Source organism: Atractosteus spatula, chromosome 13 (genome assembly GCF_055471065.1).
Source record: "Atractosteus spatula isolate fAtrSpa1 chromosome 13, fAtrSpa1.hap1, whole genome shotgun sequence".
Classification (NCBI taxonomy): domain Eukaryota; kingdom Metazoa; phylum Chordata; class Actinopteri; order Semionotiformes; family Lepisosteidae; genus Atractosteus; species Atractosteus spatula.
Genome location: NC_142718.1, coordinates 34,842,824 through 34,864,230, shown reverse-complemented (window position 1 = coordinate 34,864,230; position 21,407 = coordinate 34,842,824). Strand labels below are relative to the sequence as shown.

The 21,407-nt window shown below is 41.8% G+C and overlaps 2 protein-coding genes across 4 annotated transcripts in view; one reads left to right on the top strand and one right to left on the bottom strand.

Annotated features, from left to right (window-relative positions):
• cps1 (carbamoyl-phosphate synthase 1, mitochondrial) overlaps positions 1 to 3,590 on the bottom strand; it is a 62,071-nt gene extending 58,481 nt beyond the window's left edge. Inside the window, exons 1-2 of the mRNA XM_088930056.1 lie at positions 3,398 to 3,590; positions 136 to 245 (exon numbers count right to left, since the gene is read on the bottom strand). Of these exons, the coding sequence (XP_088786182.1) occupies positions 136 to 245; positions 3,398 to 3,517 (230 nt within the window). The 5' untranslated portion in view covers positions 3,518 to 3,590. The remainder of the gene's footprint in view (positions 1 to 135; positions 246 to 3,397) is intronic.
• lancl1 (LanC antibiotic synthetase component C-like 1 (bacterial)) lies at positions 2,651 to 14,832 on the top strand. 3 transcript variants are annotated; one of them, XM_088930054.1, is made up of 11 exons: positions 4,081 to 4,128; positions 4,422 to 4,669; positions 7,703 to 7,820; positions 8,431 to 8,638; positions 9,918 to 10,065; positions 10,423 to 10,569; positions 11,049 to 11,231; positions 11,523 to 11,699; positions 12,304 to 12,376; positions 13,530 to 13,627; positions 14,305 to 14,832. In XM_088930054.1, the coding sequence occupies exons 2-10, from the start codon at positions 4,583 to 4,585 to the stop codon at positions 13,604 to 13,606; spliced, it is 1,218 nt and encodes a 405-aa protein (XP_088786180.1). In that variant the 5' UTR covers positions 4,081 to 4,128; positions 4,422 to 4,582; the 3' UTR covers positions 13,607 to 13,627; positions 14,305 to 14,832. The 3 variants fall into 3 exon arrangements, with proteins under 3 accessions (XP_088786179.1, XP_088786180.1, XP_088786181.1); XM_088930053.1 differs by lacking the exon at positions 4,081 to 4,128 and adding an exon at positions 2,651 to 2,695 and having other exon boundaries at positions 13,530 to 14,832; XM_088930055.1 differs by having other exon boundaries at positions 4,103 to 4,357; positions 4,443 to 4,669; positions 13,530 to 14,832.
• Positions 14,833 to 21,407: the final 6,575 nt, after the last annotated feature.

Below are 21,407 nucleotides of genomic sequence, written 5' to 3'. Positions count from 1 at the left end.
CAGAGGGATATGGCCCTTGAGGAAAAATCAGAAAAGACTTTAACCTTCTGCAAATGTGCAAAGCATGAAAGTCCCAATCGCCCTTGGCACTGTGCTTTTGCCAATGCTATGAGCTATTAGTCTATTACCCCTTACCCCACCAGTCCAGTATTAAACACCAGCTCTCCAGAGCCTGAATGTGGGGATCCAAAGGAGAAACCTTTCATCCGTGTGCCATCCTCCAGCACCAGGTGTGCCGACTGGGCCTGAGAGACAAAGGGAGAGCAGTTTAATGCCAGTTGAAAACCGCTGTCTTCATGTTGAACTCTGCAAATGAATCAGGGATGAGTAACTGCACATGAACACAATAAACAAACATAACCTACTACGAAAAACTGAAGCTTCACCAACATTCCAGGCATTTTTCCCAAACCTGCTCTGAGAAGGTAAAATGGCCTTTTCCCTAGCCCTATCCTGTCTTGTACGTTCAATTTCTCACATCAATTAGCACAGAATTTGATAAACAATAAACTAATCTCGGTCACAGTACTGGCCATGTACAATGCTGAAGTAGCATATGTTGTAAAAGCAGCTGAAAGTTCTCCCTTGTGCTTTAAACCAGCTGCACATATCCTACGCAGCTGTGCTGAAACCTCCTATTATATCAGTGTCTACTGTTCTAACTCCAGTCTTTGCCATTTAGTGAGCCATGCACACTCCCTTTCTGGAGGCATAATGATATTGCTGTACTGAATCTTATAAGATACCATAATAATCCCTCACTATACAAACAACTGCAATGTGTTAAGTGCATATAGTACAGGATATTACCTAACAGTTATGCATTTGCTAACAACTGGGAAAATTGGCCCTGGTGTGAGTCTGTGCGGGTTTGAGTCTGCCCTGCGATGGTCTGGCGTCCCATCCAAGGTGTATCCTGCCTTGTGCACATTGCTTGCCAAGATAACCTCCTGCTCCCCTGCGTCCCTGAACTGGATAAAGTGCTTATCAAATTAATTAATGTAACAATGTAACTACGGTACTGTACCGTAAATGCAAGAGTGTTATTGTTTTCCTACATCTTGTTACATTACACATTGGCTAATAAGGATGTGACCCAAATAATTAACCAGGAGTGTTAGTTTCATGCTCAGGTATCATTCTGTGCTGTATTAAGGTGAAGCTTGGGTGTTTGAGGGCACATTATTCAGTTGTGGATCCAATCAGAAATTATAACATGGGAAGCAATGGAAATTTAATTTTCATTATACAGGTTTTCACCCTACGAGCAGTTTTTGAGGAATGAATTAAGCTTGTATAACAAGGGATTACTGTAGTTTGTCCTCAGACTTGTCAGTTCTAATGTGCTTCCTCTTCATTTCCACTGGGGTCCCAGGTTGACTTTATCAATGTTTTTGATCATTTGGAGCGCTTGAATCAGATCTCCTTGTCATCGTCTCTGTTTAAAACTCAAAAGATTCATTTCTGGACTGGGAAGACCTTTGAGCTAAGAAATGTATATTGCAGCAATTCTCTGAACAGATTCCAAAACACCAGTAACTTTTTAGTGCTGCTGTGACCCAAAATACTACATTCCAAATGGGATCTTAGTAGTGTGTTCAATTTTAACATGCATTGATTTAAAATTCTGCATTTTTAATTATCCTCATATACTCTTTGAGCTTTATTGCTTTTGAAGTGTGGGCAATATAAATTATGTCATCATGCACTTATATATATCATGCCAGTCATTTGCCACTTGTGAAGTCTTTCTGAAAGTGTTCGTTGTATATGGGCTCTGTAGCTTGGTCTTCATTTTTAAGAGTCAGCAGGACCACTATAATTGTGTACTCCACCCCCAAAAAACAGGTTGTAAAAAGAGGAAGAATAAGAACAGCCAGCCCCACTAACGTCAAACTGATTCTGACTCATGCCATGTGTAAAACACACAAGGGCAGTGGGCAAGCAGCTTCACTGTGCTCTTTACACTGCATACAGAACTCTAACCACACAGCTCTTACCTGCTACAAATGTAGGGTTAATCCAGGCAGCAGAGCCCTGGAGCATGTGTGCGCTTTCAGGTATTCATGAATTAATTACTGATAAATTACAGTGATAAAAATACAACTTTCATGAAAATATGAGACTAAGGTGATGTGTCATTCCACAACTTGTTGTGACTGGCAGAATTGACTCCTTTTATCGGCAATCATAATGGACATATCCTGTCATGAATGTGACTGAGGAAAGACTGTCAAACAGGTTCTTACATTAAAGAATTTGGGGGGGGAGAAAGTTTTTTATTCCAAAATTCACTTTTATAATGGTTAAATTGGACAAATGAGATGGATCTTTTTTTAAGAACATGTACGCATCGGGTACATTCTTTAGGCTCATTGCCAGAACTGAACTGAACTGAGACTTTTTTCACTCATCACGGGTTTAACAACTTGCAAAACATGCCTCAACATAAACCGTTGAGCCGTTTGAAAAGCCGTTTCAAATTAGGACTACTAGTTCTTTCTAGAGAGTATATCTTCATTTGTGCTTAAAATCGTATTATGTTTGGAAAACGTGGTTAAAACATAGCCAGGATGGGTGCTAAGCCTCGTTTCCAGAGATGTATGATGCATTGAAACAATACGCACAGAAGCATAGTACTGTAAATACACAGAATGTATGTTTTTATTTTTGTTCAAGAGCTCATATCACCTGTGTGAGTCCTGTTTCTTCGTACTCTCTGACTTCAGACTTGACCATGGGTCCAAATTGAGGTGTCATTAAGATAAGTATGATTTCATTAGCGTTGTAAGGGAAACCAGACTTGCAGTGGATTACACTTCGCCAATGTTAGAGGCTCTTGCACAAGCTGCAGTGTTAGTAATGCACACACCTTTTCACTATGTTTTTTAGACGTGAGGAGTTTTATGATACATTACTCGTCTTACATTTAGACCAACACAAATGTCAGTAAAAATATTTAAACCAGAGCAGCCATTAGGGTCATGTCTATCATCTTGCTCAGAAGTGAATAAAAAAACAGTATTTTAAATGTCAAGAGTATTTTAAGTGAGTGAGAGAGCCAGATGCATGTGAATTTAAAGAAAACATAAAATAACCTGAGCTGTGCAATACGACCTTAGTATTTACTGTAGCGGGTCGTATATTTCCTGGACGATCTAATATGTTTAAAACTTAAAAATAATATTTTAGGTTTAAGAAGAGGTTCATTTCCTCACTGGCAAGAAAAATAAAGACTCAAATGTACTGAACTCTTCAAGTCACTTGCAATTGAAACAGATGATCTACTACTGCACTAAGGTTCGCTGTATTTCGAAAGACCACGACTCACTCTACTACTACTACTACTACTACTACTACTACTTACAATACTAATAATGACAATAATACAGCTTACCCCTGCGCTGAACAATCGTGCTCCAACGGCTCTCCAAGCAGCGGTGCTACGGCTGAGTGTGAACGGCAATCCATGCTTCCAAGCCCTGACCAATTTAGAAGCTGTCAATATCTTTGGCATATTCGATTTTAAAAAACAAATATGTCAGCGGCACCTCCGCGTTAAACCACAGTGTGTTCAAACTCGCGTCTTGTGCGAGCAGCTCTGATACGACACCGGCGCAACCTGTCGCAGGAGCTCGACTCTGGGCTGAGTGGTACAGTTAGCTGGGCTTGCGAGGAAGGTGGAAAACTTTGCAGTACTATTGCACTGCGCTTATGCCACATGTGCAACTATTGCATCTGTCTAAATTAGTCCCTTTGACTCCCTAAAGACAGGCGTGAGTACATTTGGAAATGAGCTTTAGAGAAGCACCCGTGGCCTCAATTCTTCCTTTTTTTACTTTAAACGACTAAAATAAAAATGTAGGAATACGAATTTCAAACAGTAACGCAAGTACACGTCAGATAAAATTATCCGACGTATATCGGATTTTACATTGTATTGTATCAAAATCAATTTAACTTTATTTTATCAGGGCTCTTTTTGGTGCATAAAAGGTCGAGTAAAAATATTCATTGAAAAATCGTTACACGCTGTCCCGCAAAGAAAGGAATTTGTAGACGTTCCCTAAACCCACACACACACCCAGGAACTGCTCAAAACATTAGCCAGAGCGACTGAAAGATCAGGTAGAGGGTGTTATGCTGCAATATATTCACGTTTACATTTTATTTTTGCAAAAATGATTTTCGTTTAGTTCGTAAAATTTTGCAGATGCGTTTTACTTCGGAAATCAAGTGGTCTGCATAACAGTTTTACCTCTCCTGGCTAATGGGGACAGCACCCTTTCAGCAATTTAGTCCCGTACTGCAGTGCTTATGGCCGGTTTCATGACGTCTTAAGAGCAAAACGTTGCATGTAAGGGAACTTCGTCTTCAAAATAACACCTAGAATCTGGTCGGTGTTTTATCTTTTATTACAGAAAGAAATTCGCTTCCTCTAGAGCTGAAGGAGGCCCTGCCCACGCTGGCGTTGGCGATTTTCAGGGGCAGAATTGTCTCCGCTTCCCGCTGGTTCGGTTCCTGGTGCACCAAGCCCGGACTGGGCCAGAGCAAGACCCTGAGCATCTGCGGCAAGAGAAATATGGAGCAAAGAGCGATCAAGAACCCGTACAGAGACTATGAGGGAACACCTGCGTGCACCCAGGGTCTTTTTGACCAGCAAGGCAGAGTAAGTTAGTGCGGTACTGTTTACAAAAGTGGTCTGCAGACCGGGGACTGTGTAACGGTGTGGGCAAACCCTTGAAAGTCTGCAGCTGCCTTTCACGAACAGAGACAGTGTATGTTTCTCCAAACAGCAATTCGGATTCATTTTGCTCTGGCTCCTAGAAATCCTAGCGCGCAGTCTTCTACAAAAAAAAAAGTCAAGTGAGCTAATTTGAACATGATTTTTCTCTAATTTGGTTGCTGTGGTGAAAACTAAGTTAATTCTAAAACGTGCTTTAGAATTTAGATCGCAAAACGAGAGGACATTCGCCCCCAATTGTTTTTTAGACAACTAAAAAATGCGAGGGTCTTTCTTGAAAGTGCTGAGTAATTAATTGCGCGCCGGGTGTTGCTTGGATGCGATCTTCCTCTGCAGGTGCAATAGCGTGAAAACGTCGTCCTGCGGTTTGGTCTGAACTGAAATCTGGAGGCTTTTGACCCAAGACTTGTGTACGGGAGTTCTAATTTGAGAGCAGAAGTTTGAAAAGTCCACCTTGCACCCTGCGCAAACTAGTTCATTTAAACTATTTAGGCCCTGTGGCAAACCAGAAGTTATTGCTGCTCTACATAAATCACGTGGGATACAGAAAACATTTGGAGAGAGAATAATTCGGTCTTTAAATCAAGTATATTTTAGGCTATATTTTATTTTTTACACAAACCCCTTCAGGCAGGGGTCGAATAGCTCAAAATGAAGTGTAGGGATTACAACGAGCCATGTCCGGTCGTATGTAATTGATTCATTGTCCATTAACATCACAAGAATATAAGAAGGGGTCATTTGGCCCATCTAGTTTGGTTCGGTGTTTCATTGAAAAACACAGTGAGACAAAGCAGTGCATCTAGGTAAAGGCTATTTGCAGTTCAGTTTTCCCTGTCATAAACTACTGATGTATAGCAGAAACGAAGTTTTTTATTTACCTGGGGAAAATTAAGGGTATTAACAAAGAAATGTGTGTTTATTTCGTTACCTCCTGACATAACCCAGTTACTATTGAATCCCATACAGTGCTGGTTTCCAGTAGATGTATTTCTTCTCAATAGGAGCAATCCATAGTTAATATAAAAATAATAAAATACCAATAATAAGAATATAGCACAGCTCTCCTTCCTTATTATCTCTAATCTCACTCTACTTGTCACTCAAATGAGGTCTACTTGTTTTACTTTTAAATATGACACTACATATAAAAACAACATAAGAAATTGCAAACATTGAAAATCTCTGTTCTGTAACTGGTCTAACTTTACAGAAGCAAGCTTCATTTTAATGCAATGAGAGAGCTAAACCTGGCAGTTTGGTAACCTAGTTCTATCTTTTTAGAGATCTGAAATAGGTCTGTTCAGTCTCATTGGATTTCAGTCCAATGTACCATTTTTAGAGCTTGTATCAGATTTTGTATATTGTAACATTTATTGAAAATGTAATATTTAAAGTAGTTGCAGAAATGCTCATTTCTGTTAATCTGAAGATTAAATTTGTGTGATTTTATTAAGCTTTGCTAACTGTACAACAGTGCTGTGCACCTAATTTGAATCATTCTGCAAATTAAGTCTAATATTGGCTTGATGTTTGTGATGCTCACCCATCTTTTGGTAGAGCACATAAGGTGAAACCATATCGCCTTATATGCGTTACTACTCCAGTGTTCTGATATCATATTACATTTAGACTCTTTAGGGGAAGGCGGGCAACATAGTGTTGTGGGTAAGTCTCTGGGCTCATAACTGTTGGGTTGTGGATTCAAGTCTCCACTGCAGATATTGCTGTTGTACCCTGCAGCTACTGTACAGTAGGTACTGTACCCTACTCCAGTGTCCTCAGTCCACCCAGCTGTATAAGTGGGGACAGAGAAGTGTTGTCCTTGTGTTGGACTGGCTCCCCTTCCAGGGGAAGGGTCACCCTCTCTCTCCCATTTAACAGTACAGAAACCAAGGTGAGCTCTGGCCCGATTATATCATAATTACCTACAGAGGTGCGGAGTGATCAGGGACAATGCGTGTGGTAAAAGGAAGCTTTAAAGAGCAAAACAGCAGTGAACAACCAAATCAGATACCAAAGACGACACGCTTTTGTATGATGAAAATACTTTGTTTTCAAATATGCAGCCTGATAATAAAAATTTTTAAAAAGCTTTCCCTTCTGAAAGAAGGCTGACAATAGATTTCATCCACTGTGCACAAGGTCGCTGATTTGCATAATGGATGTGCGCTGTGTCAATAGCCTGCTATTCAGAGTGAAGCTGAGTTCTTTTCTTTTATCTCTGCATCCACCCTCCGTCCTGAGTGACAATAGTGCAGCCCCAATGACCCGGATTACAAGCAGACTGTGAGTCTGCTGATCAGGGCAGTAATGCTCGATTAAGGACCTCGACCTCTAGCCCTCTGATGTGGAATCAGCATTGTCTGAGAGCAGGCATGCTGGGCGGAAGTCATGAGTAAGCTGAATGTGTCAGCAAAGAGCCCAGATTTTGTATTTGAGCTGGGAGCAGTAAGTTAGGTCGTGGCGAGACATTTTCCAGAAATGTTTACATCTGCATGATCTTTTGGGGGTGGAAGGGAGTTTCAGTGGAAAAATGCAAATCAGATAAAGTGGTCGAATGCTTTATAGTGATCTCTATTTCCTAGCGCACTTGTTGTTTGGTAGGAAGAGACAGGAATTGGGCAGTCGTAGTTTGAATGGAATTTCATTCAGTAAGACAATCCTCCTTTTGTCATGTTTGCTTCCCATGCCTTGAGGGATGGTAAAGTTAAATAATCCACTGAAAAGAGCATTATCACTGATAATATCAGCAAACACATTGATATATACAGTACCTGTAAATGTAGTTCACGAAGGGAGCTGCATCAGCACATGTAGGCTGCAAAGGAACAAGTTAAAGGTTTATTCCATGTTGAAATGAGTAGAAAGGAAACGCAGTGTTTCGGCTGTGGAGCCTTCTTCGGTTGTCAAATGTTGCATAAATAACGTTTGAGAAGTGTGTATCATTTCTTGTAGCTCACTCCGGACTTCGCAGGCCGTCTGAACAATAAGATTGGCGAGCTGCTGGCGCAGATGGAAAATGGGTTGAAGTCCGCAGACCCGGGAGACTGTACTGGATACACTGGTTGGGCAGGTGAGGATCCTGGGAGAGGCACAGGAGGGTGGAGAGGTGTGGGACACTTCTGAAGTCAGATAGGCTGGTTCTCTGATGTGTTGTTGCCATCTTTGTAAGCTCTTCTCTTCCATAAATTTGTTAATGAGAAATAATTTCTTAGATACAATTTATTTTGTATATTAATGCCAGGTGATGCACACAAGAACTCTACGCATAACTTTGTCTTTTTGAGAGTTAAAGGTGAAGCAAAAATATAAAAATAAACGTACTACCACTATAAAAATACGCCTCTTGTTGCGTACTTCCACAGCAGCTTTCAGATTTAGTGGAAGTACATTTAAAACCGAGATCTTGAGGCACGTTTTCCCCCCAAAGGATTGTGGGAGTACATAACAATCTGCCCAGCCATGTTGTTAAAGCCGATACCCTTGTTATTTTCAAGAAACAGCTGGAAGACGCCCTTGGGTCAATTAACTGCCAACTGCTGCCCAGGCCGAGTGGGCCGATTGGCCTTCTCTCGTTCGTAACCTTTCTTTTGTTCAAAGGAAAAAGGAGAGATACAGCAAGCTGTTCCCAGAAGGGCCCTCTTGTGGCCCCGGATTTACATCCTCCTCCCTCTCATTCCCAGGCATTGCCCTGCTCTACCTCCATCTGTACAATGTGTATGGGGAGTCTTCCTTCCTCCAGAAGGCCCTGGACTATGTGAGCAGGAGCCTGAGGTGCCTGACGCGGCGCTGGGTGACCTTCCTGTGTGGAGATGCGGGGCCGCTGGCAGTGGCAGCTGTGGTTTATCACAAACTGCAGAGGAAACAGGAGGCTGAGGACTGCTTGAACCAGTGAGCACAGCGCAGAGCAAACCTCCTTGTGTTCGGTCCACCCAGGGGTTTTACTACTAGTGCAGCCGCTAGTCATAGAGACCGTGGTTAGACAGTCTTGGCTCTTGAGTTCCTTCCCATCGCACGCTTGTATAAGCTTGCATATAAGTTAATGCTTAACCGCTTTAATGATATTGGGTAGCAAGAACAACTGAGTACTTAAGGAGCTGTTTGGACTGAGGTCCCATGACACCGACAAGAAGAACTAAACCTGTCTGCTTCTGGTAGGGACCGCCATTATGAATTAATTTAATTCCCTGTAGCCTTATTGACTGCACTAGTGTCTGTTGTGCAAGAATTAGCACCTTCGAGGATCTTCCTTATTTCAGGGACTTTAATGTAGAAAAGGATTTTCTAGAACAGTGAAGAAGGTATCTGTTTGGTGATTTGCTGTGAAATCTTAATCTGCTTTGTGACTCTGTGTTGCAGAACATTTACACCTTTTAAGGCGTTGGGGTTGCCATGAAGGTATCCAACCATAATTCCGCAAATTTTTTGTTGGGTTCTGTTTCATTGGCTCCTCAGCCAAGCACAGACAGGCATCAAGTGTCTGAACCTGTGGTTCCTCTCATAAAGAGCAGCAGATCACAACAGCAATCGCAACATCGCATCATCAGTAAAGTCAGTCTGTCTCATGAGTGTCTAACCCAGCTCGCATTCCCATTTAGAGGGTGAACAATCCAGTACTAAGTGAATCCTACTTCACAGTTCTAGGAAGATCTAATATCAGGGGATCAAAAAGTGATGTCGCCCTGTGCAGCCCACTGTCCTTAATACTAGCCATCCCCACCCGGCATTATCCCTGGACCGAGTCCGACTTGTGACAGGAACTCTTGTGTCATTGCTCCTTTGTTTTGATTAGATATATACAAATAATAAGATCATATTTGTTAATAGATTTCCTTTTCTGCATGAACTCTGCAACTTGTACCAGATTGCATACAGTGCATACAGACCAGTATACAAGTTTATAGCAGATTGCATACAGACCAGTATACAAGTTTATAGCAGATTGCATACAGACCAGTATACAAGTTTATACCAGATTGCATACAGTGCATGCAGACCAGTATAAAAAAATGGTACCAGGTAACATACAGTGCATGCAGACCAGTATAAAAAATTGTACCAGGTAACATACAATGCATGCACACCAGTATAAAGACCAGGGTGAAACCAGTGTGCCGCGACAGTTTGCTTGCTTAGTCTGCTGAGGTGCGCGGTGTCTCTCCCCTCCCAGGCTGCTGCGTCTGCATCAGTCCGTGGTGAAGGGGGACTCGCGGCTCCCTGACGAGATGCTGTACGGCAGGATGGGTTACCTGTATTCGCTGGTCTTCATCAACCAGCAATTCCAGCAGGAGAAGATCCCCATGCAGTACATTCAGCTGGTAAAGGACTGGTGCCGAGGGCTGTTAAACATTTTATCCCCCTCATGCTAGAATAAGTGAAAGCTGGATTTTGTAAACTAGGAAGTGAGGCTTAATTCAAAAGAAACAGAAAGAGAAAGGATGAAACCGTACTTAGATGACATGAAACATCACATCATCAGAGCTCCTTTATCAGTGTGAAGAGATTTTGAAGGAAAATAGAATTTAACACAGCCTCCCTGGAGCGCTTTTGTTAGTTCATGATGAGATGGATTTCCCTTTGACAATTAGAAATCTTCAGATTCTCAGTTGTCGGGCTGAGTTAAATGCACTCACTGTGTAGGGGTATAACTGGACATGTGCCACTGTGGGTTTCAGATCTGCGATGCAGTCATTGCTTCTGGAGAGAACCTGTCCAAGAAGAGCCGGCACCAGGAGAGGAGCCCTCTCATGTACGAATGGTACCAGGAGTACTATGTGGGAGCAGCACATGGCCTGGCTGGAATCTACTATTTCCTCATGCAGGTAAAACCTTTCAATGGGCTTTACTTGCTCTGATTTGCTTTTGGCCCCCCATTAAAAAAGGAGTGTCGGACTCTTGCCTGTTCACTCTGTTTATTTTAAAATAAACAAGAATGTGTGTCTTAAATGTTAAATATAAACTATTTGTATGATTGATCCCTTCTTTACCACCCTGCGGTGTGGTGGCCCTGTGGCTAAGGATCTGCCCTTGTGGCTGAAGGTTGCCGGTTCGTATCCCGCGGCCGGCAGAGGAATCCTACTCCGTTGGGCCCCTGAGCAAGGCCCTTAACCCCAGCTGGTCCAGGAGCGCCGTATAAATGGCTGACCCTGCGCTCTGACCCCAAGCTTCTCTCCCTGTCTGTGTGTCTTATGGAGAGCAAGTTGGGGTATATGAAAAGAAGAATTCCTAGTCTAGGGGGAGTTTGCACAGAAATTATAGGGAAAGATCAGGCTGTTAAGTGACATCACTGATCATCTCTTAGCCAGGCTTTGGGGTGAGTGAAGACAAGCTTGTCAGGCTGGTGAAGCCCAGCGTGGATTATGTCTGCCAGCTGAAGTTCCCTTCAGGAAATTTCCCTCCCTGCATCGGTGACACCAGAGACCTACTGGTGCACTGGTGCCATGGCTCCCCAGGAGTGATCTACATGCTGATTCAGGCCTACAAGGTAGGCAGAGGTGGAGAAAGTTCACTTGGTTCTGATTAGTTTTGTCTCTGGCATGCTATACCCTTGCTGTTGTCTGCCCCCATTGACAAAGTAGTTCTATAGCTATTGCAACAGGGTTTAGTGTTCTTTAACTGCAAATAACAAGCCATTTCTTACAGGTTCTTACCAGAACTTAGGTATAATACACTGTGCAGCTATTCCTTTGCTTTAAAGTAAAGTAGCAGACGAAAACGGGGATCTCTTGCTCATAATGTCCTTTTCCAGACGCTGTTAACCCGTGTTTTCCTGTAGGTGTATGGTGGAGAGCAGTATCTGTCTGACGCATTGCAGTGTGCCGAGGTCATCTGGCAGAGAGGACTTCTGAAGAAGGGCTATGGACTTTGCCATGGGGCAGCTGGCAATGCCTATGGGTTTTTGGCCCTCTACAAGCTAACTCAGGACCCCAAGTTCCTGTACAGGGCCTGTAAGGTGGGTGTCGAGTCACCAGAATAGCAGTCGTCAAGCTTTCCTCTACAACTCGTAGTCAGACCTGTACATCATTGACAACTTTTTTCATTTTCATTTTTGTTTGGGTAACAGATGCATGGCTTTGCACGTGCCATATTTCTGTAAAACACGTTGAGATGGAGCTCATCTTAATAAGGCACTCCATGAACTAAAGACTAAAGACTAATGATAAAGCCCTCTAGGTTAAAGGGGGAGTCCCTTTATTATGATCTGTGGAGAATGAGTATAAATGCATTTCATCCAATTTATAAACAAATCCAGCTGTGTACCAGATCCACTTGAAGGGTCTCGGGGAGTTATGGGTGGGGGGAGTTATGGGTTTGCATTTGTTTGAAAGGTGGAAACACTGTATTTGTGCTGAAGCCCCCAGAATAACATCAACCACATATCAGTCTGTGTTAAGTGGTATTTAAAACATGCTTCAAAATAAGTAGAGCTTTCAAAAATGTATGTTATGTGACACTTGCATAAATGCACTTGTGCTCCTGTTACATAACACATAGGCCTCTGCCACACAATAGATAATCTCACTGTCTCTGATAGCTATTTCCTCTCTTTTCTCTAGTTTGCTGAGTGGTGTCTGGACTATGGGAAGCATGGCTGCAGAACCCCTGACACTCCCTTCTCTCTCTTTGAAGGTATGAGGATAAAAGTGAACTACAGTTTATAGTGTGTGGATATAGTGATACTGCAGAATTAATTGGATGTTGCCTTTGCTAGAGATGGGCAGGCTTGTTATATTTATCCCAGTCCAGTGTAGTAGGTGAAGCAGTTAAAGAGCCTCTTAGGTATTGACTGGAAGAGAGTTCTACAGTTGGATAGGAGTATTTTACACTATTATATTAGTTTGTATAAAACCAGTCTTCAGATGTATCGTCTCTTCAGCAGCCTTATCCTTCCTGTAACCCACTTTCCTAATTCACAACATTACGCCACTTATCTGCATACGTCTGGAAGAAACCATCATTGGTTCACTCACAATCAAAAGCTTTCACACTTTGTAGGCGATTACTTAAATTCTTTTTTTTAATAGTAAAAATTAAATAATTCCAACCTTTTCCGTTTTTTGTACCTGTGACCGCCAAAGAACAGGAGATCTTGGCAAGTGAATGATCCTTTCTCCCTGAAGATTTTCATTTCTTAAAATGGAAGGGTCTAAATTTTAATTTTGTCTCGGTATAACAGTCTCCTGTGCCGATAAAGCACGCATAATGGAAAATAATCAATATAATCTGAAAGGGTCTGTACCGATGTATCCTCTTGAGCAGGACTCTTATCCTGGGGAGCCTTATTCCAGCAGATTTCGCAGGTCACCATTATATCGCCAGTTTCTAAAGATATGAAACCACTCCTTAGTTGACTACTGTTAAATCAATTAATGTAGAGCTCATACAGGATTTTGTTCATGCATCTCTTTCTAATTCATAGCTGACAGGTGTTGCCAGTCTGTATGAATGGGTGACCTACAGTACAGTATAAGAGTAACTGGATTGAGGCTCTCCATCACCAGGATTGAAGACCATTGCTCAAGAGAGACCTTCTTAGAAGGGGCAGTTGATCATCAGTCCTTTTATTTGGATCTGAAAGAATAGGTATTAGTGGCAGAGAAAAGTATTTCTGTTTTTTTCCAAAGATCCCTCTCTGCACTGCACTAAAAAGTTCATACTGATCATTAGAGTCACACAGGGCTTCTGTCAGTAAACCGCAGCTGTTTATTTTTCAGAAGAATAGGGCAGCACTTGAAATCCTATTCTGCATCTTTTTTTTTTTCTCTTTAATTTTTATCTGCAGGTATGGCTGGGACCATCTATTTTCTCGCTGACATGCTGCAGCCAATGAGATCTAAGTTCCCAGCGTTTGAATTGTAGAAAGGGGAATATTACCATGAAGTAAGCTGGACTGCATCACCGGAATATACCATGTCCTGTTCAGCACTGTGCTTGTTTGCGTTTTTCATTTTTCAGCATTTAAGTTTACTGTTGGGGGTGTATTGGATCTGAATTGTGAAGCACTTGCCTCCAGTCAGAATGGGCTGAGGGGTAGTTTGTAGTTTTTTTGGTAAATAAGTAGTGTGATGCCAACTTCTATGTTACCGTTAACAAAATCTGCATAATTCTGATTTTATGGTGTTCATTTGGAGGTTTAGTTTTGTATTTATTAGCAGTCCTAAATGAAATTCAGTTTCAACTGCAAAATAAAGCAGCATCATTCTCAATAGGTTTTTCAACATTTTGCGGTGGCACAGAGCAGGGTCAGTGGAGAAGAGAGGACTGAAGAATAAGCCATGTCTCACGTCATGTCACATGACATTAACCTAGTGTCCAGTGAGAGATCACGTTATGATGCAGACTCCACCTAACACGCTAGATATGTGTGCACTGTGGATCAGAGTAAACAGAAAATGTCTTACTCTTGACTTTCTCTTGATAACCCCACTCAACTTGGTATTTGAGTGTTGTGGTATTGAATGTCTAGAATCTCAGAGATATGCCAATTGGCAGATAAAGCTTTGTACCGGTAGTTGCCAAACACCTTTGCATTTCTTTTTTTGATGGCTCTAAAACAGGAGTTGTCCGGTCCTGGTCCCAGTGGGCTGACATGTCTCCAGATTTTCAAGATCTTTTTAAAGAAGCAGCACCTGAGGAATGGGAGGAGATGTTGTAATAGGTAACCAGCTGTAGGAAAAGGAGGTCCGTGCAGTGGTATGGGAATTGTCTACAGCTCGAAGATGATTTGAAAAGGCACATTTGTAGATGCATGGTGAAAGAGATTCATTCTACTTTTCATACATGTGGAAAAGAAAACAGCTATACTGTATATTAAAGTATATTTAGAGCATAATTGAAGCTAGCTATGAAATACAGTTGATTTGCAATGGTCTTCTTGTAAATATGTTATGTTTATTGCTTTAAATTAAAATATGCGTTCTGCCTTATATTGTTACTTTTATTTCAAGCTTTTCTGTTTAGGAGAAAAATATTTTGATGTACTTTTTTATTTCTTGATTCATGCTTGTATTTTAGTTTGTTTTCTTTTCTGCTATTGTATTGCTTATGACTTAAATACGTTTAGAACAATAAACAAGTATTAGACACTTCCGTGTCACGTTGTCAGCCGAGGAAAATCCTGCTGTGATAGTGAATGGTCAGCGTAATCATTTTCAACCTTTTATTACTGTTTTCAACTCTCTGACTTTTTCCTTCTGGGAGCCTAGTCACTTTTTTTTCATTGAGATCTTTATATAATCCTGACGATATACATAAATGCTTAATATAATATCCAATCCTAATACTGTACTAGAGTCAGGCGGGGTCTGATTGCTCTCTCCTGTGGTTTTCAAAGGAGCACTTATCATTTTGGTACCCTCACAAGAAAACACTCTCTTCTGTGTAGAAAGTGTTTATGAGGGTATAAGAAGATAATTAAGACCTTATTTAACTTTTTAACTTAAGGTATAATTTTGTTAGCATTTTTATTTCAAAGTAACATGTTTATCTTTATGGCCCAGTTTGGAGACGCAATTGTTGCTTGACTGGTGACAACAGCCCTTGTGACAAGTTTGTGTGAAATGAAGACCTCATCCATCTCATACATCCACTGTCAACACGTTGTCATATAACCCACTTTGTTTTCACAGTCCCAGGCCACGGGTCGTATAGTATACTCGATGTAAAATGTCGAATGGAACTTCCAATGCAACTGGCTGCTGGCGCTGCAAGCTTTAATAATCAATGCGCACTGGCCTATTTTGGCCACCAGGTGGCAGCAACATGATTTGATTTCATTTGTTCCAGAGCGCAGCTGCTGGATCTAGCCGAGTAACAGAAGTGTACAGCACTGGAAGCTGGGCTGATCGCAATATTGAAAGAATTTCTCTTTCATTTGGCATGATGTCTCAGTTCGTAGTATTATCATATAAAATAAATTTACTGTATATTTATCATTTGGAGTTTTATAGAAATGATCATGCTTGTATATTGCCGAATGCAGATGAATTAATTAAAAAAAGATGGAGCAACTACTGTTCTCTTAATGAAGCAGTGTCCTAATACATTTGCAAATAGTCCAAATTTAGGAAGCCAGTCTATATTTTGGACAAAAGCTATAACAGATTCACTTTTTTAATCGCTTTGTACTCCCTGTAGAAATCTGTTCATGTCAGTTTAAATTCAGTTTATGATTAATTTAAATGTTTCAGTTTTTCTGCTAATAAGCCTTGTGCATAATGTAACCTTAAGGTATTTATGCCAAAGTCAAATAGATCTGTGATTATAGTCAAGCATTGGAAAACATTCTCATGCTTTAACTGTTTGAACCTTGTAGGGACACATAGAAATTTATATTCTATTAAATGTTTTGCTTACTGTGTCCTTTATGGAGTTCCAGTGGGTTTTCTGCAGTTTCCTTCCCTTTTTCAAAGACGTGCTCGCTGGGTTACTGGGTGTCTGTTATCTAAATTGTGCAGTGTGTGTGTGTCTGCGTGTGTTCACCCTGCGATGAACTGTCAGCCTGTCTGTTGTGTAGTCCCGCCTCACACCCTGGCCTTCTGGGAGAAGCTCCAGGGATTGGCGGCTTTCTGATAATGGATGAATAATGCAAGCCAATTGCTGATAATGGCCTTCCTGTCTGGTACTGTATATTGGTGTGGCTGTTAGAGCTGTTGTGTCATAACCCGTTTGCCCCAGGTTCAATACTGAGCTGGTGAGCCTTATGTACAGAGTTTGTACTGTACGTCCTGGTGGGGAGGGGGTTCTCCAGCTCCTCTCGCTTCTGTGCTAATTCAATACTAGACATTTTTATTGCCATTTGTAATCCTAAATATTTTATAGGAAGCAATTAAAATGTATGGAAGCTCTTGAAACTTAAACCCAGGAGAAACAGCAGTAGGGCGCCATAGTGGCCCGAAAGCCAGGAGTGCTGCCTCACAGCGCAGGGGCCCTGGGTTCACCTCTGGACCTGGGGTGGAGTTTGTGTGGTCTCCTTCTGTTCACGTGAATTTGCTCTGGGTTCTCCAGTTTCCCCCCCACAGTCCAGAGACACGCTGGTAGGTGGTTTGGCTTCTGGGAACGTTGGTCCTGGTGTGGGTGTGTGTCTGTGTGTCTGCCCTGCGGTGGACTGGTATGCCGTCCGCGTGTTCCCATTGCTTGCTGGGTGAGGCTTCGGCTCCCCAGCAGCCCTGAATTTAATCAAGAAGTTAGAAGATGGATGGAAACAATAGTAAGAGGAAACTAAGTCAGCTCTTATGACAGCCTTGCTTTCTGGTTCAATTCATTTAAAATGAGCGGCTTCCTTTACCTCTTTCTTACACGGCTCTCTGATGTTTAGATCTAGGGAGATGGGAGCTATGACTGAAGGTAGTGTATGGCATAGGTTTGGTGCTAGAGTAATGGCTATTCTTTTGATTGGGGTAATAGCTCCTGTGACCTCTGACAGGCGTACAGTGACAGGTGCAACTCCATTTGTTGTCCTCTCACCTCCTGGAGTGGAGCTCATGGTGTGTCAGCTGACATACTGCTCTGTAGGTGGTAGAGCCTGGGTGCGTCTTCTCCCTGCATGATACTGTACAGTCTGCGGTGATAAGTTCAGATGATGTAGTGTAGGTGTTTCCCAACTGAATTCTAATTCCTAGCAGCAGGTAAAGTGGGTTTTGTGACATACTTCTGTAGCGTAAGAATGATAGTGAGTGTAAAAGTAGATGAGGGCTACATAAAGGTGAGATTCTTATTCTCTGGGCTCCTTGTTGTCTTTTTCTGTTATTTGTCTTCCTGGCTACTACAGGTCAATAACTGCTGAAGATTAAAGATGGAAACAATTTTGGATCCGTTTTCAGTTTCTACAAAGTAGTGGATGTTGCAGTCACAGATTTGGTTTATTCAGAAGATTAGATTGTTCAAAAGATCTGCATTGGTAAAAAGAAAAAAAACAAGGGGAAAGAGTGTTCTCATCATGCAAAGAAGTAAAGTTTCTAACTCCGGTGTCTGAGCGTATACAGTATGTATAATACAGTCTGTCCACCCTAAAGGACCCCTGAATTCAAGTGGTGATGCAATTTCTCACGTCTCTAGCTGACCTGCTGTGTGGCTGCTGGCTACAGCATGACAGCCTGGTGAACAAGCTGCATATCCCCATGTACATAAAGTGCTTTAAGATAAAAATAATTTTATTGCAGTTCTCAGAGTTGATCCATCTTATTTTTTAAGCAATGGGTTCATACTCTTGAATTTTTTTAAGTGTTCTAAAACTGTGGCAGATAAAAAAAAAACTATTCTGCTCTTAAGAAAGCAGTTGTGTTTATTATCTGGCTGAGCTTCAGTTTGGTTGCTTAGAGCTTGTCAAGCAGTGAATCAGTGCTTTAAGAAGCTGCACCCTCTTCAAGAAATCCCAAGACATCTCACACCCCCAGTTGGAGTGCTATATTTAGATTACATCTGTCCCTTAAGATAGTCTCGGTTTCAGTTCATTCCTTCCATTGCACTGCAACTGGTGGGTGCTATTGATAGGCAGCCATGTTGATTGGACAGTCCAGCACTGACCTCTGTAGTGTCCTGATGTTTTGGTGCCTTCTGTTTCCTTGTACCATTATTGTCTCTGGGTAGCCTCACAAGGAGCGTTACGAGTAAGTCACAACACAAGGGGACTGCCTGTATTCTGACCTTTGACCGTAACTGGTAACGTAAAGCCTGGCATTCCAAGACTAGTGGAGTCACTTGACTCCCTGCATCAAGCTGGGTGAGCGCTGTCACTCAGCCATTCCAGGGAGTTTTGTATCCAGGTGCTCTTGCCAAATCTGCTGCATCCTTAAAGGAGACAACCGGAATAGCCTGAATTACCTCTCTATTTTCGTAAACCTCTCAGATGGACAGTCAAGACTGATCTCCATACTCTGGCCTGCTAACCTTATAGTAATGCTGGGAGTTAAAGTTCTAACAATTTGACTAAAAAGAGTCATCCCTTTGCTGAGCCACATGCCTGTTAGGTTAAGGCTTAAAAGTCATTCAGCAACATTCACACTGCCTGGAGTGTCCTTCACAGTTCTTAGAGCAACAGAGTCTGTACATAAAACCATAGTGATGATGTGTTAGAGCAACAGTCTGACCCAGACAGATCCCTGTACTGTATCGCTCATCTCTTATTTCCACTCCTTAGATCAGAAATTACAGATGGCACATGCGTGACTTAACACCAGATCTCTTTGGTAGAACATTCTACAGGAAGGATTCAAATAATATGCTTTTTAGCTTGTGGATTTCAAAGTGTTGGTTTTCCCTAGCACTAGAAGTTGGTTAAAACATTGTTAGTCTTCAACTTGCTAATAATTACATAGATAATCTTCAGTTAGAAGAATAAATGTTATGTTGCCTTTCGGTGTTCATATTCAGTTAGTAACCACTACACACAAGACAGATCACAAATGGAGCTATGAGCTATTCAGCACATCTAGCTCATTTAGTAGTTTGTACTGTAGTTAATTAATCCAAGGATCTCATCTACAGTATCTGTTTCTTCAATAAATCCATTTTATCAGCTTCGAAGACATGGCTGGGTGGCTCGTTCCCAGAACCCTTTGGGTAAAAAAAGTGCCTCATGTTTTCTGTTTTAAATGCCCTTTCATTATAGTTTCCACATGCTCACTCTGGTTCGTGTTTCACTGTTTTCCATCCTGCAGGTTTTGGGCTATAGGATATGTACGACGTACAGTCAGTGCGGAGTTTAAGGTAGAAACAGAATACAGCACTTGTGTTAGTATCACAGCTTTCAGAAATGTCAATAAATAAGTGGATTTATGTGTGAACAGCAGACAATATATGAAATATAACCATGTAAGATAATGTCAGACTTTTTTATAACTAGAAAAAAATGGTTTTGGTAGGCATCTGTTCTGAATGACGTCACTGATTATATTGAGATATTCAGAGCATTTCACAACATTGCGTAGACTTCAGTGCCATTTCTCCAGTACAGTTTATCCTTGTCAGAAACTTTGGCCTCCTGTCCAACTGTACAAGCTTTCCAGTATTAGGTCATGCAGAGGAACCTATATTAATCCAGATAGACATGGAACTCCCTTGACATTTACTCTACTTGGTGCATCAAGCCTTCCTAATACTCTTTGGTGAGACTGCAGAACTGAAAAACAGAAATCGCCACACACAACAAATGCACAACATGACCATAAGACTTTACTGTGGTGGTTATTATTGTCATACTGTGTTACAAGTTTTTTTTTTTACTCTAAATTGTGAATTTATATATACTGTAAAAACAGAATACCTGGCATTGGTTTCTAGTTTTTGTCAGACACGTAATTATGCAATATAGGGCAGATGACAATAATTTAAGCAAGGTTTTTTGGAGAACCAAAATAGAACTGGGGAATTTTCTGGTATTAATACAATATTCGTGTGATCCTGTGTGGGAAGAAGGCATCTGAGGAAGAGTGACATAAGGGAATCATCATACACATTAGAAACAGGAGAACAAAAAAAGAACTGAAATAACCACTAACAACAGCATCCTAGCCTGAGATTATTCTTATTTTTATCACAAAGGATAGCTCAGAAATGCCTTCAGTTGTGACTTTTTAAATTATTTGAATGTTGAGTCCTCAAAGAAAGATGACCAAAGACTTCCACATTGTCAGTATGGTTCACTGCAGTACAGTTTTACTATCCAGTTCAAAACAGAATCCTCACTTAACAATACAGACGCCCCCCACAGACTCAACTAGTTTAAAGATGCCTTCTGTTTTCACTGATGCTTCCCAATGTTAGTGATTTTTTGCAATCAGGAGACCTCTACCTTGCTGTGTTTTCTCAGCTGCCTCCGTGTGCTGGTGGATGGGGATGCAGCACATCTGAAAACAGGAGTAAACGTCCAGACACCTGGACATCCTGCATAGTCATGTGCTTTTGTGTAGCAGTGTCTGTAGAAGGAGCTCCCCGCCTTGCTCTTTGCAGGTACCCTGTGCCTTCTGTTTTCAGTTGCAGTGGAGCTCTCTGGTATCTCCCCCAAGCCTACCCTGAAAAGGTAACTTGCTCAATGACAAATGTAGCAACCAACTTTTTAACACTTGGAGGATTTCAAGCAACCCCCTCTTATTGTCATTATTCAAGTACAATTCTTCCCAGCTCAAGAGACGAAAACAGGCGCGGTTGTTAAGCCAGCTGTGAGGTCAGGTAAGTGGGATGAACGATCAGTCAGAGCAAAATGCCGAAACCGTGGAGCACCCTGGCACTACAGGTATTGCACTTGGTATCCCGATGACAGCTGACACGTCCTCCCTCTTCCATCACCCATTCTGTGGGAGGGGACTGGCGAGGATGTGAGGTTAGAATGTCTTGAAAGGCCCCCTCCCCCTCTCCCAAACTGGGGGGAGACTGGCAGGACGAGGACGGAGGCTGGGCTCAGGGCAGAGACACTTTTAGAAGAGGGGAGACAAAAGGCTGGGAGCCTGGAGTGCACAGTCAGCCCCAGCAGGTTACTGGCACCGCCAGCTGCCTGCCGCCTCTTCTGCGATTTATTGGGTTGGCCACAGAAAGAAGAGTCACGCTGCTTCCTCACCAAATGTCTGCTGGGGTTTATATTTGCAAAATGTTGCTAGGCATTCCCTTACATTTTAAACTACTCTTTAATGGGCTTTTGTGCATAACAGGACAGTGTCAAAACGTT